Source organism: Scaptodrosophila lebanonensis, unplaced genomic scaffold, assembly GCF_003285725.1.
Source record: "Scaptodrosophila lebanonensis strain 11010-0011.00,11010-0021.00 unplaced genomic scaffold, SlebRS2 tig00000043-arrow-pilon, whole genome shotgun sequence".
Classification (NCBI taxonomy): Eukaryota; Metazoa; Arthropoda; class Insecta; order Diptera; family Drosophilidae; genus Scaptodrosophila; species Scaptodrosophila lebanonensis.
This window is the reverse complement of record NW_022060545.1, coordinates 11534512-11555548: the sequence shown is the minus strand read 5'-3', so window position 1 is coordinate 11555548 and position 21037 is coordinate 11534512. Positions and strand designations below refer to the sequence as shown.

General features: G+C 39.7%; 3 protein-coding genes and 2 non-coding genes across 7 annotated transcripts; 1 reads left to right on the top strand and 4 right to left on the bottom strand.

The window, feature by feature from the left end:
- Positions 1–12114: 12114 nt before the first annotated feature.
- On the bottom strand, positions 12115–19117 carry LOC115622623 (splicing factor 3B subunit 3). 3 transcript variants are annotated; one of them, XM_030516626.1, is made up of 12 exons: positions 19004–19117; positions 18463–18728; positions 17842–18207; positions 17149–17623; positions 16752–17086; positions 15788–16095; positions 13546–15526; positions 13239–13357; positions 12991–13048; positions 12658–12772; positions 12407–12463; positions 12115–12279 (listed from the first exon to the last, which is right to left on the bottom strand). In XM_030516626.1, exons 2-7 carry the CDS (start codon positions 18686–18688, stop codon positions 13547–13549), a joined length of 3690 nt encoding a protein of 1229 aa, XP_030372486.1. In that variant the 5' UTR covers positions 18689–18728; positions 19004–19117; the 3' UTR covers positions 12115–12279; positions 12407–12463; positions 12658–12772; positions 12991–13048; positions 13239–13357; position 13546. The 3 variants fall into 3 exon arrangements, with proteins under 3 accessions (XP_030372486.1, XP_030372487.1, XP_030372488.1); XM_030516627.1 differs by lacking the exons at positions 16752–17086; positions 17149–17623; positions 17842–18207; positions 18463–18728; positions 19004–19117 and adding an exon at positions 16461–16564; XM_030516628.1 differs by lacking the exons at positions 12115–12279; positions 12407–12463; positions 12658–12772; ... (2 more) ...; positions 13546–15526; positions 15788–16095 and adding an exon at positions 16461–16564.
- On the bottom strand, positions 12844–12927 carry LOC115623296. The gene has a single exon (XR_003995396.1). It is a non-coding gene; the product is annotated as a small nucleolar RNA Me28S-Gm3113 (small nucleolar RNA).
- Positions 13428–13511, bottom strand: LOC115623295. Its single transcript, XR_003995395.1, has one exon. It is a non-coding gene; the product is annotated as a small nucleolar RNA Me28S-Gm3113 (small nucleolar RNA).
- Positions 19118–19471: 354 nt separating the features above from the next.
- LOC115622731 lies at positions 19472–20315 on the top strand. Its single transcript, XM_030516772.1, has 2 exons — positions 19472–19606; positions 19659–20315. The coding sequence occupies exons 1-2, from the start codon at positions 19583–19585 to the stop codon at positions 20265–20267; spliced, it is 633 nt and encodes a 210-aa protein (XP_030372632.1). The 5' UTR covers positions 19472–19582; the 3' UTR covers positions 20268–20315.
- LOC115622730 (protein DPCD) lies at positions 20300–21034 on the bottom strand. Its single transcript, XM_030516771.1, has one exon. The coding sequence runs from the start codon at positions 20985–20987 to the stop codon at positions 20328–20330; it is 660 nt and encodes a 219-aa protein (XP_030372631.1). The 5' UTR covers positions 20988–21034; the 3' UTR covers positions 20300–20327.
- Positions 21035–21037: the final 3 nt, after the last annotated feature.

The following is a 21037-nucleotide window of genomic DNA, read 5'->3' as shown; positions in this document are numbered from 1 at the left end:
TTTACATTCTCCATACAGTAAATAGTAAAGTTCACACTGTGTTTAAATATTGATTAAGAATGAACAACTCCGGATTATAGCCCTAATGTTTCGGGAATAAATTGCTTAAAACTTCAATGAAATTTTTAAATACAGTTTAAATCGAATACCAATTTACTGCAGATATGTCTCATCGACTCGTAAATGCTGATAGACTGCAGTGGTATAATGATCAGCTGAATACCAAATAAATAAATATCGCTGTTGATCAACATTATGTTTTTCTCTTAGATTACACCTGTAATTTGTGTATTCGATCACTTTATTTTTTACACGATACGATGTTAGCTTGTAAAGATGTCCGTCCTGAGGAATGCTGCTTACTCTGCAACCCACTAATTAACTGTGGAATGTTGGGGCAATCAGCTTGCCTTTGTCTATGCAACACCAGTAACAACAACAGCCCAAGTCGTAGCGCCCCCGACCCAAAAATGGTCAATGAACGTGCACAGCTATACTATACACAGACTTCGATAAGTATTTGGATTTTGTTTTTGTATGTTGCCCAAAGCAACGCCGCCGCTGCCGCCGCAACCACTTTTAATGAGCAACAGCACCACCAACCACAACAACAAGAACAGCAATAGTTACAACAACACAACCACTCCATTGCCGGGAGGCTATCAACGCGCATGTGCGTGGACCAAAAAAAGGGGGGAAAAAATATATTTGTTAAAAAATGCGTAGCGGGTGCGCAGTTTGGTTTTTATGTGCGGCTTGATGATTATCTCATTGTTGTTGCTGCTGCTGCTGGTTAAATGTGATCTCTCAGGTTGATTGATTGCGCACACCTGTGAGCCGCTGCTGAGCTGCTGAGCGTTGTCTCGATTGAAGTTGGGGTTTTTTTCTTTTTATTTTTCTTGTTCAACCTCTTCTCTTTCGTTATTGCTGACTTTTTGTTTTATTGTCTTGTAAAGCTGCCTCAGTGGTCCGATTGGCGATTGTCTTTACTTTTGATGGATTGGTGTGGCACTTCAACACACGCTTTCAGATTGCCCGTCACAATTCATGGGGTGAAAGTATCGCTGAGCTTTCGTCCGATTCGTTTTTATTGTGATTTCTCGATTGTGTGAACAATACACACAATTATGGATAATGTGGTGCAAACGCCAATGACGTGAACAATGGGTGGTTATGTGAACATTTGAAGGAATTAACGCTAATGCTGAGCTTTCAGCTAGTCTTAGGGAGTCTTAGTTACCTAAACATTTGATATAACACCACAAAAGCAAATTTATGTAGTCCCCCAAGCAATGATTTAAAATGTATCTAAGTTTTCTTAACTCAATTTTTAATTCTAATATTGCTTGTTTCTATAGTGGGAACATTTAGTATAAATAAATACTATATTTATATTGTAAGCTGAGAAATTAAAAAAAAAAGATGTGTTTACAGATCGCAAGTCCCGTGTTAGGTCGTTCACAGTCATATATCCATGCAAGTCTCTCATTTTCATAAGCACATACTATTTATTTAGCCCAAGGAGTTTTGGGAACTGAGTTTCCTCCAATCTTCATTTAAAAAATTAATATTATTGTTAAGTCGTTGCCAAAACTAGGGCTTGTGGAAAAGATTTTTTTGGAAAAGGATAATTCAAAAGTATTTTATTTCGCTAAAAATTACTGTCGCTGATCATTCTAATAGTAATACTTTTTATTGTATGTCTTGTTAAAAATCGGCTCATTTTCATCCAAACATGCATAATATAAAAGATCACATAAAGAATATGTATGTGTCTAAACAAAAACTATATAAGAACTGTATTTCTCAGATGAGTTATATGAATTCCATTTTCAATAAACATATGTATAGTTATTATTAAGACTTTAGATTTCACACTTTGCTTAAATATTGAACTAAATTATTAATTTCAACAATTCGTTGTTGTTTGTTTAAAAACTGCAACTTGCCGCCTCTATTTAGTATTTCTTGTTATCATTATTTAGTGGTTTACCAAACATCGTAAATATGTTTAAATGAGTCCAATAATTTATTTAAATATTAAATACTGTATTTCAGAGCTACGCAACTTGTAAAATTTTGCACTGCAAGTCATTAAAAATACGCGAACATAACATTGAAAAGTGCCAAATAAAATAAAAAGATGTTTAAAAAAATACACACAAAAAATGCTTTGCTCATGCTTCGCTGACGTTTTGATGGACAATTGCTGTTGGCGCTGTTATTGTTGTTATTGTTATTGTTGTTGCTGCTGCCGGACATGTTGGAGCTGCATGGGTGGCTCCAAACTGTTGCCCTACCCCCACAGCCCGCCACAACTTGCTGACGTCGGAGCTATTGTTGTTCCGCTGGCTGCGGACGTTGACGCTGACATCGACGTCGCTGCTTGCAATTTGTATGAATTTCAAATTTCTTTCTTTTTTTCTGATATTTTTCCGCTCATCAACATTGAAAAAAACAACGACAGCGACAGAGGCAGAGACAGTGGCTGAGGCAGCAGAGGCAGCCAAGCCAAGCAGCGCGGTTGAATGAATAATTTCCGCAGTCATCGTCTACAAAGATTCTGTTGTTATTGTTGCTACTGTTGTTGTTGTTGTTGTTGTGGCTGCCGACTGCCGCTGTTTATCGTTTGGGTTCTCTCTCTGCGCCAAATGAAAATGAACACGTGCGTCCGGTTGGTTGCTGCCTCAACGACGGCTGCCTCGACTGCCTTCAGCTGCCTCAGCTGCCTTGACTGAACACTCAGCTGCACAATATTATTATTGTTATTGTTGTTGTTGTAATTGCCTTGGCATATGTGTAGCATATAGAAATGCCCTGCAAAGCTTCCACACACACAAACACACACCCATGCAATTAAACATAAATTTATATGCCCAGTCGCCCAAAAATTTAACAAACAAAATCAATTTCACTTTATTGATGATGAGCATTGCACTTGAATATTGAAACACACACAGATACAGATGCACACACACACACACACACACACACAAATGTATAACAAACTAATTGCAACGCTTCGTCGCACAACGAGGCGTATGAGCGATTTGCTTTAAACAGCTGCCCAACTGGCCGGCTGTTGTTGTTGTTTTTGCTTACCTTGTGCGTTTTTTTTTCGCCCGACAGCTTAAGCTATGAAAAACACATTTCTACATAGATATTTATATATGTATGTATGTATGTATGCAAGCAGTCAACCAAGTGTGCAGTTTCTTATGATAAAACTCCAACAACAACGCTTTTCATTCATTGTTTTGCAAATGTAAGCAAAAAAAAAAAGTTGAAAAAAATAAAGACCATAACAACGCACTTGGCGACCGGCTGTGCTGAGTTTTTTTTTTTTCAATGTTGCAAGTTCCAACAGCAACAACAACAACAGCAGCTGTAGGAAGTTAAGTGCCCCCTCATGTGGATATTGCTTCACAATTGGCTGCCCAACGAAGATTGTCTTAAGCGAAATGACCTTTGGAAGTTCACACATCAAACATCAGACAGTAATGTCTGCGATGTGGCAATTGAATGTTCAGGGAATCTACCTCCCCATTAGTGAGCAGAGATATGCAAAAATCTCACAGCTAACTAAGACATGTCAGATTAAAGCTCCAATTTCAAATACATCACTAAGATTACTTAGTGTACTAAATACCCGAAGGCTTCATTTTTCATTAATTACAATTATAAACTCTTATGATAAAAGATCTAAACTATATACAGGGTGCGCCATATTTTATGTCGGTATGTAAACATTGAATATCCTTGAAAATAAACAACCGATTTTCAAGTATGAGATTTTTTTATTTAATTTGGTTCTGTACAATTCCTTGAACTGAGGTTTTCAACACTGGTCTACTCAAGTCAATCGGTTCACTAATGACAAAGTTATTCAATATTTACATACCGACATAAAAGACGGCGCACCCTGTAATATCTGTGATTACTTAAGTATAGTAATGACATCCATTGTTAATATTAGACTAAAGACCCACCTTTTAAATTGTCAATCTAATATACTCCCACTCTACTCCAAAGCCCATATTTATAATTGTATCAACGTTTGTTCAAGTGGAAAGATGGAAAGTGCCCGCTAATTATCGCTACAAAAATATTCAAAGCGATACGAAATGTGTGGACAATCAAAATTCAAGTAATAATACCAACAAACTTCATCGCGAATACTTGTATGTATAGTTTTTATACCCTGTACCCAAAGGGTAAAAGGGTAGATTTGTTTTGTGCGAGTGTACATGGAACACATAGAAGGAGGCGTGGCAGACCCCGCAAAGTATATATATTCTTGATCAGGATGACAAGCCGAGTCGATATAGCCATGTCCGTCTGTCCGTCTGTCTGTCTGTATGAACGCAAGGATCTCAGAAAGTATAAGAGCTAGAATAACCAAACTTGGTATACAGATTCTCCTGAGCCCGAGAAAGGAGAAAGGAATTTTGAACTAAAATTTGTTAGTCACATCCAGTTAGTGAACTAATATCCGTATACCAAGTTTCATTATGATAGGTCCAAGCTGTATTTGTTGCTGCTTTGACATAATTATGTAATGCACACGATTCTGATGTAAATGTAAATGTATGTATGGAATATTTTAAATATGTACATATTATGCAAGTATTTGTATATTTTAGATAATTCTTTGTAAACATTTTTTATTATTTAATAATAAAATATAATTTATAATAGTACGATTTATGTAGAAGAAAAATTAATCTTAAATAAAGTCTACAAATAACATTTCCAATTTCATTTAGCTTACGACGGTATGATTAGAATAACCAAAGAGTGATTATGTTTCATTCAAAAAGTGTAAGTGACACTCCCATCCCATCTCAATAAATGTGTTATGAAATTGAGAGAAGAATTGCAGTCAAATACAGTCTATAATTCACAGCCATGGCTGTATGGGGGATCCAAAAATTTGTCAATTGCAGGCCTTGAGGCCAAAGATCAGCGCTGCACTTGCCACTTGCCCCCAGATCGCACAGATCTCACAGATCTTGCCCAATTTTAAGCCGAAAATAGACTTGTGAATGCGTGTGTGGCACATGTGGCTCAGCTGTTTGCAATTAAGTAGGAAAAACCAAAAGCCGAAAAACGTCAAGAGCACCACAGATACAAATCAAAGGCATTGCACAATTTCGTAAAAGAAGCAAACGACCAAGTAGGGAGCGGACGAGGGTGTGAAGGAGGCTGTGTTGAGGGACAGCGTCAAATGTGTTTCAGGTGTAGTCGAAGAAAGATTATACCAACCATTTGCCGGAACTAAGCGACTTCCGTTCAGCTGTAACAGAGAAAGAGTGAGAAAGGGAGAGCCCACACTCAGAGAAAATCAAACGAATATTGCTTGAATTTATTCTGTTTTCAACATTACAATTTTTAAACTTTTTTCCCGATTTCAGAAAAAGGGCAATCCTTGGTAGACCAACTCTTTCTCTCTCTAAGGCCGCGCTGTATCAGTCCCGCATTCTGTATTTTTTAAGTCGCCCTCCCCTATGATTGCTTTTGTGATGTGGGATGTGGCTCAAATACAATACTTAAGGGTTAACTTTTCTTTGAACATTCTAATTAATCTGGGCTATGATAGTAAATAACGTTTTGAATACTTAGAGTTTTTCCATCGATCGTTACTATGGCAGCTTTATAAAAGAATACTGCTTTAGATATTTCTAGATATTTAGATATGTGTATGAAAAAGGCAAGTCTACATGGAAAATTTTGTGTCACTAGCTATCAGAGTAGAACAGCTATCGACGTTCATACAGACGGATGAACAAACAGACAGACCGATGGTCAGACGAACAGGTTTGAGACATTCAGATTTTGAAAATTCAGAGCATAATTTCAAATTGAATTAGATAATAAAATTTATTTAGCGATTATGAACTAATCGTTTGATTGGTAAACGAAATATTTGAATTTTGGCTGAGTGTAGGAACCCCTTTCTTCAATAAAAGAGGCCTCATCAATGGAGACAAGGCAACAGTTTCGACACGTTTGACAAACAACACGTGCGTGTAACTGGTACTGCGTGTGTGAGTCTGTATGTGTGTGTGTGTGTGTGCGAAATCAATGCATATAAGGCTATGGCCCCTTTACTCATCATCAGCATCCAACAGCCAAGCAGCCAAGCATCCAAACCGCCCGACCCAGTCAACTTAGTCAGCCACAAATTGCTTTCAATTATGTTGCATGCTGCTCCCGTTTTTATAGCTTGTCGCCGTCTGGCGTCCTCAGTTCGTCAGTTTCCTCATGTTCGTGTTGATGATAATCTTAGCGGCTGACTGAATGACTGAATGAATGATCAACGTTGTATGTATGTACATATTTATCTTTCAACTGCAACAACAACATCTGCGTCATCATCTCTCTTAGTTTTCTTAGCCTTTGATTTTAATCACCGGTTTCAGCATTAAAATGTTCAATTATGCCGCCGCCACCGCCCCAGTCCCACAAAACTGCAACAGATTGCTTACGGAAGTGTGCCACGCCCACTAAAGTGCATGTATTCCATGTAGGTAGGTACATACTATACATACATACATTCTACCTACCATTCAAAAAGATTGCGATTAAGTTACTCACCATCGTTTCGGCTGCGTGCAAATTTGTGCTTTTAAAAACAAACTAAAGTGAAAATTATGTCAAACCTGTTGAGAGGCATCCTTCCATTCCTCCATTCCTCCATCTACCCAGCAATCTACCAACCAGGTGCCGATCTCAATCTGCACGGAATTGAGTAATTTGTTGCAGAGACAATTAGATGCAACAGATTGTTGACTAAGTGACTGAAACGTTTACAGTTGACGTTTTGTCCTCCCAAGAGAAAGAGATCTTCAGATGAAGACATCGCCTCCAGGCATATGTGGAGAAATTGGCAACAGTTGGACGAGCTGTTGACAGACAGCCCAGTTCATTTGAGTTCAGCTTTTTAGGCTCCCAAGAAGCTGTCGACTCTTTTGCCACAGAGCCCTCGTCACATTTCATAATTTTCAGCCAATTATGCGAAAATGTTCTGCACAAAACAAACAAACAAACACACAGAAAGACAGCCAGTAAGAGGCGAAGAGAAGCTCGGAAAGATAAACAAATAAACCTTGGTTTGAGTTAATGACATTGAATGGGGTCAGCTGTATGGGTCTAGCTTTTAGCCAACACTGCTGACAGCGAGACGCTGCTTACCAACAATTTCTGTCTTCTCCGAACCTGGCCACATGTGAGTGTCACTGACGGCATTCAAATCGTCAGCAATTTTAATGAAGCAGTCGGCAGCGACGGTTAGATAGTTAGTTTGGGACGCTACAACCAAATATTTTCTAAAGTTTCTTAACTAAACACTATATTCAAAGTTGGAAGAGGAAAATCAGCACATGAGTTAAAAAAGATCACATAAGAAGCGGAATTTTGGTTCCAAAAACTCTCGAATCTACAAAAGGGTTAAGAAAAGACAATTTATAATGAAGAGTTTAGTTCTGGAAACCTGAAGCTGAAATAATAAGAAAATTGTCTGTAGAAAGTCCCAAAGTAGGCAAAAGAAAATGTATAGCTTTGCATACCAAAAACATTCGAATCTACAAAAGATTTTTAAAAATTTCAGAAATTCAAAAATTCTCTCAATTGTTAAGAATTTAATTATTTTTGGAGACGTTCACAATTCTTTTTATAATGTAACAATAAATGAAAAAGAAGCTGCTCAAGCAGTTATAACAGACACGTCGCACAGACCCATAACAAATATGGCAAATCTTGACTTTCTTAAAATATTTGTTTCGGATCAATAATTTATAGCTCAATCGGGTTAAGTTTAAGAAAATTATATTCAACTTTAAAACCTCTTATCTTAACTAAGAGCGAGGTATGTGGAATCCAAACTGAAATTGAAATATTCATTTAAAAAAGTGCATCGTTTAATTTTGAAACCGAATAGTTCAAACGTTTATCGGAATTTAGTGCATTTACCGATTCCGACCGAATCATAGTTAGAACCGATGTATACTTGTATACTTATATTATATCAGTATTTATTGTAATCTTAAATCAATATAAATTAATTAATTTTTTCAAATCTGGTCAACAGTGAAATGCTGGACTCACCTGAATAATTAAAGTTCTGTAATTGTTCCAGTTCCGTTAAAATATCGCATTTTTATTCATGAAATAGGTTTGCCGATTTTTTAACTATCTGCCCGACGGATAGATTTTGGTAAATTTTTCAGCATCATATCGGTAGTTTTTGTATGCCCGACAAGTTACGAAAAAGACACATTTTTAAAACCGGTAGAAATCTATTAATATATGGAATGTGGCGCCTCGAACCCCTTACAGTTCGGTAGCAGTCTTATCCATGTCCGAACTAAACTCATAACTTATAGGCTTAGCTTTTACGGAGCCGAGAGGAATCGCACGTGCACATCAAAATCGGTGCTTTATAATTGGTTTGTCGATCTGCCAACATCAAGCGGTACATACAGGCTGTGCGCAGTGGCCAGTGCAACCACCGTAGCCGCCGATGCCACTGCAAACTTGGCCAGAAGCAGGCAAGCAAAAGACGCTAAGTGAATTAAAATAATGCTGATGATCATAATGATGATGGAACTTGCTGGCTAGCTGGCAGGCTGGCTGGCTGGCTGGTTGGTTGGTTGGTTGGATGTTGCTGAAGCTAAAGAGGAGGTTGTTGGCTGATTCTTTATGCCTGGCTAGCTCTGATGATTCTATTTATTACATGGCGCGCACAATTTGCAATTCCTCGTTCTTTTTGCTGCATTTTAATTATTTTGCCATGCCGTTAGTTTTAATAAAGTTGCTAACTGTGAAACAACGTGACTGCCCGAAACGAGCCGTGGCCAAGCGAAAACGAGCATTTAATCTACGGCGAAAGTGTCAGCCCCTAGTCAGGAGTCCCAGTCCCAGTGTCGGTCGCAGTCCCAGACATACACATGATTAAAATCTCAGCAGTGCACCGCGGTTTGGGAAATTCGCAGAAAAATTCTTACACGCAAGCGGGACAGCTGAAAAGCTGCAACAACAAGCCTGACGAGTTAACACCCATGACCGATCGACATCGAACGACCAAAGAGGTTGGGCTCTGCGTTCGCGTTTGCGTTTCGTACGAAATTTTATCACGCAAGGCATTCTTATGATAAGCATCAAGCAAGAGAAGCCTGCTGCTGCTGCTGGTGGTGGAGTCAGATTCTTAGATCGGACCAAACAGAGATCGTTGATAGCAACAAAATGCGCGCCAGCAGAAAACACGCCCCAAAACAAAAGCCTTTAGTGAGGTGATGGCGTCGTTTGCTCTTTTTTATCAACGACTAACGATCTACGCTAAACATTTTCAAAAATGCATTACTAAAAACGCAACAAAAACAGCTTCCAGGCACACACATACAGTGAAGAAAAAAGTTTTCGTACATATACTTGTATAATAGTGTCGTGACAAATATCAATAAAAATCGGTCTTTATTGAAAATAAAGTGGGTGATTAGGATATGATTGAAGAAATATTAAAGAACATAAAAATATATTTTATTGGCATATGTATGTATCGAAAGGAATACAAAATAAAAAGCACCTGATTTCGAAAGGCAACAAAACACATACTCGTACATATGTATATCTACGTATGTACATACATATATTCTGAGACAGTGCCATAAAGAGTAACGAGCTTAAATAAAATATATTTAGCTCGGTTGGCTTTAAAAAATGAAGCTATGAACACCAAAAATATGGCTCCAGCTGTGAAGCACGAAGGCGTAACTGTGAAGATGGGGGTGTACGGCTTCAGAGCTAGGATCGGTAAATTAATACAAAAACAAGTAAAAAAGCTAAAGTCGGGTGTCCCGACTTTGAAATACTCTGTACATATGTTTACAATAATTATAGAAAATAAAAAAAATTAAGAAAATAAAAAAAAAAAATTGATCGATTTTACCTCTCTCGGTATTCGAACTCACGTATAATTGCACATTTACATAGCAATTGCGTCTGTGTGAGTGTATGTATGCCTATGCGCATCTATTCGTGTCTGTGTAAGAATTTTCGCAGTCAACCAAACAGCAACATCAACAACAGCCGCGGGCAGCGCTTGAGCAGCGCTGCAGCAGCAAATATATTTATGGCTATAACTTCTCGTTAAATCGGTCTATCATAGTTAAACTTGGTATACGGACATATAATAACCAACTGGGGGTATTTCCAAAATTTTAGTTCAAAATTCCAAGAATTACGGGAGTTACGATTTGCGGGGTAGAGGGGGGAGGAAGGGAAATTCCAAAATATACATTTTCTGCGTATTCACATAAGGCATCTGGGACTAAAATTTGGTGACCATAGGTCTTATAGTCTCCGAGATATAGGTGATAATACGAATGGAAAATCGGGAAAACCCCCATAGGGGGGAAGTGAGGGGGAAAATCAAAAAAATAAAACAAACTCGTATAGAATACACACATAACGCATCTTTGTGCAAAATTTGGTGTCTCTATCTCTTATGGTCTCTGAGATCCAGGTGTTCATACGGACGGACAGACGGACAGACGGACAGACGGACAGACAGACAGACAGGGCTAGATCAACTCGTCTCGTCATGCTGATCAAGAATATATATACTTTGTGGGGTCTGCCACGCCTCCTTCTGCCTGTTACATTTTTCAGCTCCCGCAAACCTAATATACTTCTGTACATTTCATGTACAGAGTATAATGAACAAGCACCTGTACCTTTAGATATTACAAGAGTGCGTCCTAGGCAGCGTTAAATGTGAGAATATGTTTGTTTCGTCAGGTTCATATGGAACACACCTCATATGTAGTCGAGCGGCTGCTCTACAATTAAATATGTGTAACTAATCTACAGACCTAAATCCTATTGAGCATATTTCGAATATACTGGACATTTCAAATCACCAAATAACGTTAAAGAAGTCTCTAAAGGAAATCACTAAAATGTTACTGCCAATGGAGGCTCGAGTTAAGCAATACGTACGTACACTTTTTTGTTCACAGTGCAGACATGCAGCGAATGTGGGCGTGGCAGGGTGTTTGTAGGGCTCTCTGCAGCGTTCAACAAGTGCCAAGTGTTTGCGCCAAGCGTTGATTGTTCTTATCTCTTGGGCAGATCGCGTCAGCTCCATGGAGCCGGGTCTGCCAGACCGATCGGAGAGCAGTCAGCCAGTAAACCAACCAGCCAGCCAGCTGCATGTGGCGTGAATTGCATGCGTAGATACAACATAGAGATTGTTGTACTTGTCTTTAATGTTGTTGTTGTTGGTTTGCGTGATGTGTTGCCTGCTGGCGCTCGAAAGCGTAGCAAAAAGCGAAATAAATGAAAAAAATGCCCCAAGCGTGCTGCAAAAAGTGGTGCAAGCAAACAAGTGATGAATGTCCGTGTTATGCGATCTAATGATCTAGAAATGAAGTTAATAAATCGTTTAACTAGACGACGCAGCGTAGCGTTAAAGAAGCGAAAGATGAGCAAACTCGTTCGTTCGCCAAGACGACCACCGGTAGGCAGCATGTGTGCGACAATTTGCGCAACGTTATAAATATGTATGTTTGCCCCAGCAACTACAATTTGCATAAGTATTCTACTAAAACACATAACAAATTACAACAATTTAGCTATGGAGAGAAAACGAGCGCACACGCGTCCATTTTGCAAGCCGGCTCGGAACATAACGGCACTTCTCGCAGCGAATTGCAAACAACGGTGGATGCGCAATGCACAATTAACAAAAGTAAGGCAAACTATTTATGCACATACATATGTATGTATGTTACCGACTTATTAAACTCACTCAATATGGAAAAACGTCGCACTTTTTATAAAACAACAAATGTTTGTAATTTCAAACCAAACAAAACCGTCTTTGTCTTTTCCTAATGTCACGCGAATGCCACAGGTTACATTTGGCGTTGCCAGACTGTTCAGATGTGGGCAGCACTGACCTGTCGCAGCCCTCGCCACCCACGCAGGCGCCAAATTTAAATTCGCAACACATTCGAGTTAGTATCCAACATATTTATTGAAATATTTTATACCTTATATATTTATGTATATTATATAGTACAAATGCAATATTTTCACATAAATTACATCTAGTATAAATAGGCAGTCATTTTAGTGGTTGTGTGTAATATAATTTTTAATGTGCATCTAATAGAAAAATGCAAAATTACTCAATTGCTATTTAATGTCTAGTGTTTTATATGAATACCTAAAACTACATGTCTAAAGGAGAAATTTGTGGAGCTCCGATGAGTCAATCTGTAAATAGTAAAGAGAAAATTTAATCATTATTGTGAGAATGGAATCAGCACATACATCAAATCAAAATAAACACATTTTAATTTTTAAACTGTTTTGTTAAAGAAAAGCTTAAAGAAAAACTCACCTTGTAGCAAACGAAACAGACACTTGAAATTCAAGCAATCGTAGGCATTAAAGACGGCTGTAAGAAAAGAAGCACAGATTCAAATTTAAAATATGTTTTATTATAAGATGTGGTTTATATCAAGGACTTAAATTCAGAAAAAAGTTTGAATCAAGGAAATTCTTTAGTCTAACATATATTAAAAAACATCATAACAGAATTATTGGAGAAAATATTAACAAAATAAAAAGTAAATGCAACTTGAAACACACCTTGTAGACTCCACAAGCCAGCTGCAAATAATACGCGCAAATGCAGGGGAATTGAGAACTTATATGATAAATCGTAAGGAAGTGTCCGAAAAATGTGCCATATGTATGAAGATAACTGCAAATAGTAAAGAAAAACATTTTGATTTATTCATGACAGAAACTTATTGAAGTAAATAGTATTAGCCTTTTCATCAGTTATACAAAACAATTCACACTAATCACAATATTTCATAGGTGTCCCAAGGTAAATAGCAATATCATCATTGAAACGGTCTTTCGTACTTAAGAACAAAAAAAAAGTTTTGTTTGTGAAAAGCTAAAAGAAAAACTCACCTTCTTGTAGCACGAAATAGACACTTGAAATACAAGCACTTGTAGGCATTAAAGACAGCTGCAAGAAAATAAGCATAAATTCAAATTTAGAATATGTTTTATTCAAAGATGTAGTTTATATGAAGAACTTGTAATCAGCAAAAAGTTTGAATCAAGGAAATTCTTTAGTCTAACATATATTAATAAACATCATAACATAGCCATGAGAAAATATTAACAAACAGAAGTAAATGCCATTTAAAACACACCTTGTAGACTTCACGAACCAGCTACAAAATATACACGCCATTGCGGGGGAATTATGAGAATTGATGAGAAAATTCGAAAGGATATATCCAAAAAATTTGTCCATGTACGATGAAGATAACTGCAAAAAGTAGAGAAAATATGCTGGCTTATTTATGATAGAAACTCATTAAAGTAAATAGTATCATCTTATTTATCAGTTATAAATAAAATTCACACTAATCACAATATTTCATAGGTGTCCCAAGGTAAATCACTATATCATCATTGAAGACGTTCTTCATACTCAAGAACTATACTAAGACTCACCTTAGAAAGCGTAACGCGTGCGTATGTCTTCAAGTTTCTTGCAGATCTGATTTGGTGTGCGGAACATGTCGCTAGCAATGCTTTTCTGCTTTGCTGCCTCAATAGACAAGTATTGCTCACATAAATCGCCATCCAGGACGTTCTTTACGGGATAATAAGAGCTGCGATAACTCAAATGATCGCGACCACACAAGGGCGGATTCTCGTTGCGCATATGCATCTCAAGATGCTGGAAAAAGTCGTAGTCCTCGCGACTAGTGAAGGGCACAAAGGCGCCCACAGTTCCACTAAGGGTAGCATAGATCAGTGCTTCGGAGCCACCCGGAATGAGGGTTGCCTTTTGTAAAGACATGATGATCTCGCCAACATGGAAGGAGCAAATGTTCTCAGATTTTTGCGAGGCGCCCGATAGTAGACCGCGATCCCACAGCGACTTGGTGCCAGTCGGATCATCGTCCACATCATCCGTAACAGCATGTGGGAGACGCTGGATGCTCAAATTGCCAAATTTATCGGCTATAGCAATAGTGTCGTAGTCCAATAGAGTTGTAGCCGTTACCCAACGTGGATGTGTGTCATCGGCAAATATAATCAATTGATTCTCTGCACGACGATAGCGTATGAAGAACACAGATTCTTGTACATCGGACACATACACGCGATGTCCCATAGCTTGTATATTGACAATCTGGTAGGGAATGTGTTTGTTCTCGCACTTGCGCAGCAACTTTTTCTTGCCGAGATCATAAATGCGCAACATGCGACCGCAACCGGCTAAAAGACGACCCTGGAAACCACACAGAGCTCCCGGTATATCCTCAGTTTCGGTGCGATGCATAAATTCTATGCTGGAGCAAGTCGGATCGATTTTATAGACATCGATGCAGCCACCTTGCGAAATGCGCGGATTCAACTGGAGATCCTTGGCTATGCCCACAGCCAGATAATAACGATTATCAGCCGCTATCGAGAATTTCAGCAAAGCCATCGACATAATAGCCTCGTTCTGTGTCAGCGGTATGGTGAACATGGTCTGGCCATGCATCGCATCCAGACAGCGTATCTGGGAAGCCCATAGGCCAAGACCGGCTTTTGGTGCTGAAAAGACATCCTCCGGCAGCACTTCATTAATGAACGCATTGGCCATCTCCTTGGCCAGATCACGTTCCTCTTCGCCCGCTGCACTACGCATTTCCTCGGCCATTTGCTCCTTGCGCGCATTCTTCGTTTCCTCGGTGTAGGCATTGTGATCTGTCTCTGCAATCAACATGCGTCCTGTATCCGGATGTATGGCGAAAGTACGTGGCGTAAATTGCAACGGAAAAGCCACCTGGTTGAATACTGCTCCAAGTTTCTCCAGCGCCAGAATACGCAACGTGTTTGTTGAAATGGCTACAATACCCTCGCTACACTGTTCGCTAGAGAATCCAGACGCATACTCCAACGTTTCATAAGAGAGCGGCGTCAAATGAAATCGATTTTGATGATAATACGAGAGCCAGGTGCGACTGGACATGGCTAATACTGCCTCAGCGCCTTGCATTCGTATGCGGAAGAGCTTCACTGGTCGTGAGCCCAAGTAACGTGTACGTGTGTCCGCCAAATCACCCGATACGGGGTCCAAGACAGTACGCAGCAGGACACCATTACTCAGTCCAATATTCAAATAGATAGTGCCCTTATTCGAGCCTCCACTGCGCTGAGGCACATCATCATCTAGCGGACCGCCAGCGCTCGTTGTGCTTTCAGTGTGGCCCATTTCGACCAGACAGAGGGATTCGGCGGGCGAAGGCAAAGCCTGCATAGAGCAAGGCGATAGACAATTGTTTGGATCGAGGGATAAAATGCGCACAGTGTTGTCTGCCAAGCCCACGGCCAAGAACCAAGAGCGTTGCTCGCCCTCTGGCACAGTTCCCAGCGCCATACACATTATCTCAGCAGGCATTTCTGAACGTTCCGTGTATTCATTAAGTTCACCAGTCTGCAAAGCCAGAGAAGCAGAAATTAATGAAAAATTTGAATGTGGAAAAATTATTGTTTAAAGTTATAGGTAGATTTAAGCTCAGCACTGCAGGACACATAGTGTCTCAACACGATTGTTCTTTGTGTGTTTTTGTCATCAGGGCATGGTGTAACTAAACTATAACCAACTTTTGCAATTATCTAAAGCTAATGTTTCTTTTCTGCAAGTTTCGTTAGTTTAGCTAGCCTTTCTATATGGATTTCGTTCTCAATTGCTTACCGGATCCATTTCGAAGTAGACCAACTCGCGACCCGACAACGTGATGACCACCTGCCTTTGGTTCACCGCACATTTGGTGATAGACTTCTTTCCAGGTGCTTTCCACTCGTTTACACGCTTATCGGAGCGTATATGCCTAATGCCATCTGGATAGACTTGTACCAGGGCGTCATCGCCTAGGGCTGCACAGCATAGTGTTGGCGTAGTGCCCAGGAAACCGCTGTCCGTTACTTCCTCAACTGTTTCACCAATGCTAAGGACCAGCGTGGCATTCACGAAAGACACTATGATGTAAGCATCAAACTCATCTAGAAAATATCCAAAATATAGACAAAAGCTTGGTTTAAATCAAAGTTATACTACAAATTCGGCTGTCTATCTTATGAAAAAATCGATCAAGGAATTGTTGATATTTATATAAAAAATATTCAAGTTTGTTTTTTTTTTTTAATAATTTCGATAATATCAACAACCCATTTGGACATTGAATAATCAGTTTATCAAATGTAATCAATGGATAATTCAGCTGAAACACGGTTGATAAGTTATCGCATCATGTTCAATGTCTTGAATGTGGAACGAACTTAGTTATATAAAATTCGTAGATTTTTTTTTAAATTTGTATGTAGTGGTAGTATCTGTTGTCTTAAAAGCTGCATAAATGTTGCCTTACCCATCGCTTCACAAAAGACAAATATAATTATTTATATTCATGACTTTTTATATCTGTTCGATATTGTGTCACACAACAAACAGCAGACGTCTGTGTTTAAGCGCCTGAAATAAGAGAGAACTGGTGGTTGATAACTTGTGACTTTGGATCGTGTTTGTATTTAAGCTATACATATGAATATTGTGTTTTTATCATCAATGCACCAGTTGTTTGATTAGAAACGATTCACTTGCTAGCAAACTTACAACTAACTTAGTCATTAAGCAAAGGAGAAAAGCCTTTTCTACTTACCATCAGCTCGTTTCTTAACAGTCCATACAGCATTTGGATTGCCGGGTAGTTCAGACACTGCCATTTCAGAGACCTCCAGGCCATGTCGCAAGACTCGTAAAGTGGATCGTGGACCACGACCACAGAGCACATATAATTGTGGTGTATCTTCATTGGCCAGATCGGCAACTTGTGACGTTATGATGGGAGCAAACGATGGCAGCTCATCGACCAACACGAGATTTTTCAATGCACGTGGTGCAAAGAAGAAAGTCTCGCCCTCTTCCAAGGGCATGGCGGAGCTAAATTCGGGTTCATCATCATCATCGCCCAGATGTGCAATCTGATAGAGGTAACTATTGTGTTTGGGAAATAAAGGTAAGTGAAAGTTAAGGAATTAATTAATTATGGTACTTACTGATTTCCAAATTCGCTCGCCACAAACAGAAAACCAGTCTTGAGCACGCACATAGCCGTTGCGGGAGGTACTGTGTCGAAATATTTAAGCTTGATCTCAGACACTACATCATCGTCGGTTTCAAGAGTGATCTTAAAGATGTCACCTTGCTCTGTTTGCAACAAAAAGAAATACATGCTCTTGGTACGATGCGTGGCGGAGCAAATAAAGATCATGCCGCGTTCTGGGTCGTCCAAATCATTACGCCGACGTGGAATGGGACAACGAATGTCGTGCTGATCGCCAAGATTCTTGTAAGTCAGATAATTCTCCGAGCAAATGAGTACGCCTGAAGGACCGTCATTGCCGCCGGGCACAGAAACCAAGAAATTGGCATGCTCCTCCAAAGGTTCAGAATACTTGCGCACCACATGGTTTAAGCCCAAGTCCAGTTCGTAGAATGTGAGCGTTTGTTGCGTACGCTGTGCCGCATCACCTGTAAAGAATTTGTTATTAAATAATTAATGAAAGTTATATCTAAATGTGAAGCAAATGTAGGCAATCATATCAGTGAAGTGTTGCTTGGCATTTACAGCAACACCAATGGTTCCGTTGCCACATTTTTCTAGCGTCATGTACACAGCAATGTCTTTGGTGTGATATCCCAAGCCACTGTGAATTACAGCGCCAAAGGTAATGTGAAAGAATGCCTACCTGAAGGATCCAAGTCCGCTTCTTCGTAGTCTATTTCCAAACAGGCAAACATGGGATTATCGAAGCCCACGTCAACACCGACCATGTGATAAGTTAAAGCATTAGATTTGTGTGCCTCCAAAGGCGAAGATATCGTCAGACGTGCTTGGGCATCCCGATTCATAATGTACGCCAGCTTTTGCTTCTCAACAGCGCCAATCATTACGGCACGTCCCTTTGGATCAATGGCGAAGTACTGACCCGGCACAATACGCCGACATCCAGACTTTCCAAAAGTTTCCTGGTGCACCTTTTCCAAAGAATTCTTGGTCGGATTAAACTCAAGAATAACAATGCGACCGGAATCAGAGCCCACGACAATGTAATCTGAATAAAAAATAAAATTAGCAATTTAATAATGGTTCCAACAGGTAGGAGAATTTTTGAGGTTAGGTTATCATGTAGCTCGAAGTTTCAGTTCGCCACACCACGTGTTTAAAGGTGGTGGCAAATGCGACGCCAAGCTGAATTTTTCTTGCATCTAGACTAGGATATAAAGTCTTACTGAGGTCAACTACAGAAGCCTTGCCCCAATAGGGATTTGTGCTAATTAAAGAATACTACTACATTGGCTTTACTAACCTTTAGTGCCGCCTGTCAAACGAAACGCCATTAGCGCACGTATGCATCCAAAGATCTCAGTCGACATTAATGTGTGCACTTTGCCAGTGTTGGGGTCCGGCCGTAGCAGCTCCAGCGACTTGCCACGTGACAAGAGCACCTCTTGCTGCTTGCCACCGGAAAAGTTGCCGTGCACCGCATGTGTAACTCCCGTACCCTTCTGTAGCGTTAAATTGTACAAATACATGATGTGACTTTGGTAGTTCCGTCAAACTCAATACCAAGAACTGCAAAGACAGAAAAAATGTGGTTATGTACAGTCACACAAGACATGTCAAAAATATAGTTTTATTCGTGAAAAATTTGTCCTGCTTGAAAACCATGATGGCAGTAAAGGTTCGTGCCATCTAACGATGCACATAAGCAGCCTTTTTTTTTTTTTATTTAGCACGTTTCAAATTGCGACCAAATCACAGACATCTCTGCTTTCTGGAGATACATCGTGCACATATTTTAGCTCCCATAAAGTCAAAAACGCATAATATATCTCATGCATATTTACCTTTTATTGGTTTACTCAAGTATTTTGCACATTTTATAATCGATGCACTTGGGTTAATATTTTAATTTCAGAATTTCTCTGCCGGCGCCATCTTACTACAGCGAGCGATGAAAGAAAAATGGACGGAATTGATGCGAAGCTAGCTGTCATTACAACTGCGAACTAGAACGCCGAAAATAGTGTTGCACAATTACCAAACGAGACGATTGGTATTTTTAAGCAAGTTCAATAGCAATCGTGTTGATATTAGGAAATATCGAAAGAAACAACGTGAAAAATCAAACACATAAATCCTAAAAGGCAAATTGTTTAACTAGGGTTTTCGCAGCGTATCTGCAATAAAAAAAGAAAATAAATACTTAAAAAAGTGCTACCCTTGCTTAAAATATACCGGCAAACTAAACTTTTAAACAACACTACATAATATGATTGTTGCCTTTCGATTTGTAACCAGAACTTATCGGTTCAAAGAAGACGCCTATTGTTATTTTGGGGGCATATGTTGATGTTCTGCTTTGCTTTAAGACTTCTGATTTAAGATCTGATTGATTAATAGCATAATTTTTTTGACTATTTAAGATGGATTGTGCACCACTGAACTTGGTAATTGTTTTTGACGCTATTTTTATAAAATTTAATTTAGTTCTGTTTAAAGGCGCACTTTCACGAACGCCGCTCTCAGCGTTTTATGGCGCGTCATCGTTATGAGGAGGCAGCCGCTGCGCTGGATATATCCCTATTATATTTATCAGATGCATACAAAAATGTTACGCAAGCCAAGTCGAGGGAGGTACTCGATACACAGAAGTGGGAGTTTGAGCGAAAACTACGCCAGATAGAAATTCGTAAAAAGCAGCACGGCCTCACAAAACTAAAGGATTATGCACCGCTTAAGGAAACCAGCCCTCTGTTGCCACTGCGTCCAGAACAAAGCGGGTCCGCTCAATCTGTAGCAAAGGCCATTGATAAGACAGTGCAAGATTTTGATGCTAAGTTCACGTCCACAATGACTAGACAGAAGACTCCAATACCTTCGGCAAGAACAACGCCAACGATCATAGAACCACATATGTTAACGGAAGCCATGTCCAAGAGCGAACCGCAGGTAGCCCAGATGCATGCAGTAGGTGAACAGAGTGAAGACCACGATATACCGTCACTGGCACCACTAGAGCTACCATCGTTTGACTTCACCATGTTTACCAGCTCCTCGGCCCCATCGCTGGCAAGCTACGCCGGCATGGCTGAAAACTTCCAGAAGTAGCTACTTAACTAAATTATTAATAGAGAATAAGGGTTGTTCATATAATAAGCCATGTGTGTTTTATTTGGCAAGTAGGCTCTTCATCAAATCATCCATGTCAGTCTCCGTATCCACGTTTTTTAACAGCATCAGAACCTGTGCGTCCAGCTCGCAAAGAATGTCCGGCTTGCGATATGTGATAATTAATGTATTGAACTGATGGTGTATGGTAATATTGGCCTGAACAGGTGGTAATCCGCAACGATCCAGATCGGGGACGTATATAACCTTGTAATACTTTCTGTTGCTCGTGCTCACAACAATAGCATGTTTCTCCGCATCCGCCTTGACATTGTAAACTGTTAGTGGATAGGGCATATTACGTATGCGCCATTCTATGTTTTTCTTAGTTACGCGCTTGGTCAGCAGTGGAGCTGTATTGCTTTCGCGCACTGTAAATTCCTCGCCAGTGGCGCTGTCAGCATCGGCTCCTTTGTCTTTGTTGCCACCCCAGTTGAGTTGCTTCGGTTCCTCGCCCAACTCAACCTCCCACTCCGGTTCGCCCATGAGCTGTTTGCATTTCCGCCAAGCACGTCGCTGCACAATTCCAGTGTCCATGTTGTACTCTTCGGCCATTTGCTTGCCATCAGGAAACTTGTATAGTACCTTGCGCAATCGTCCACTGATCATGGAATTCTTCTCTGCACTCTGCAGATAATTTAGCCAGTTCTGATACGACATTTTGTCTTATTAACGATGTGGGAATTGTAAATCTAACGAACTAAATTTGA

What these genes read in the sequence shown, in the direction of transcription:
- LOC115622623 (XM_030516626.1), bottom strand. Translation starts at nt 18,688, where the DNA reads ATGTATTTGTACAATTTAACGCTACAGAAGGGTACGGGAGTTACACAT. An exon ending in GCGAGCGAATTTGGAAATCA is followed by an intron (nt 17,087 to 17,148) that starts GTAAGTACCATA and finishes CAAACACAATAG; the next exon opens with TTACCTCTATCAGATTGCAC. An exon ending in TCTACTTCGAAATGGATCCG is followed by an intron (nt 15,527 to 15,787) that starts GTAAGCAATTGA and finishes CTGGCTTTGCAG; the next exon opens with ACTGGTGAACTTAATGAATA.
- LOC115622731 (XM_030516772.1), top strand. Translation starts at nt 19,583, where the DNA reads ATGGATTGTGCACCACTGAACTTG. An exon ending in ATTGTGCACCACTGAACTTG is followed by an intron (nt 19,607 to 19,658) that starts GTAATTGTTTTT and finishes TTCTGTTTAAAG; the next exon opens with GCGCACTTTCACGAACGCCG.
- LOC115622730 (XM_030516771.1), bottom strand. Translation starts at nt 20,987, where the DNA reads ATGTCGTATCAGAACTGGCTAAATTATCTGCAGAGTGCAGAGAAGAAT.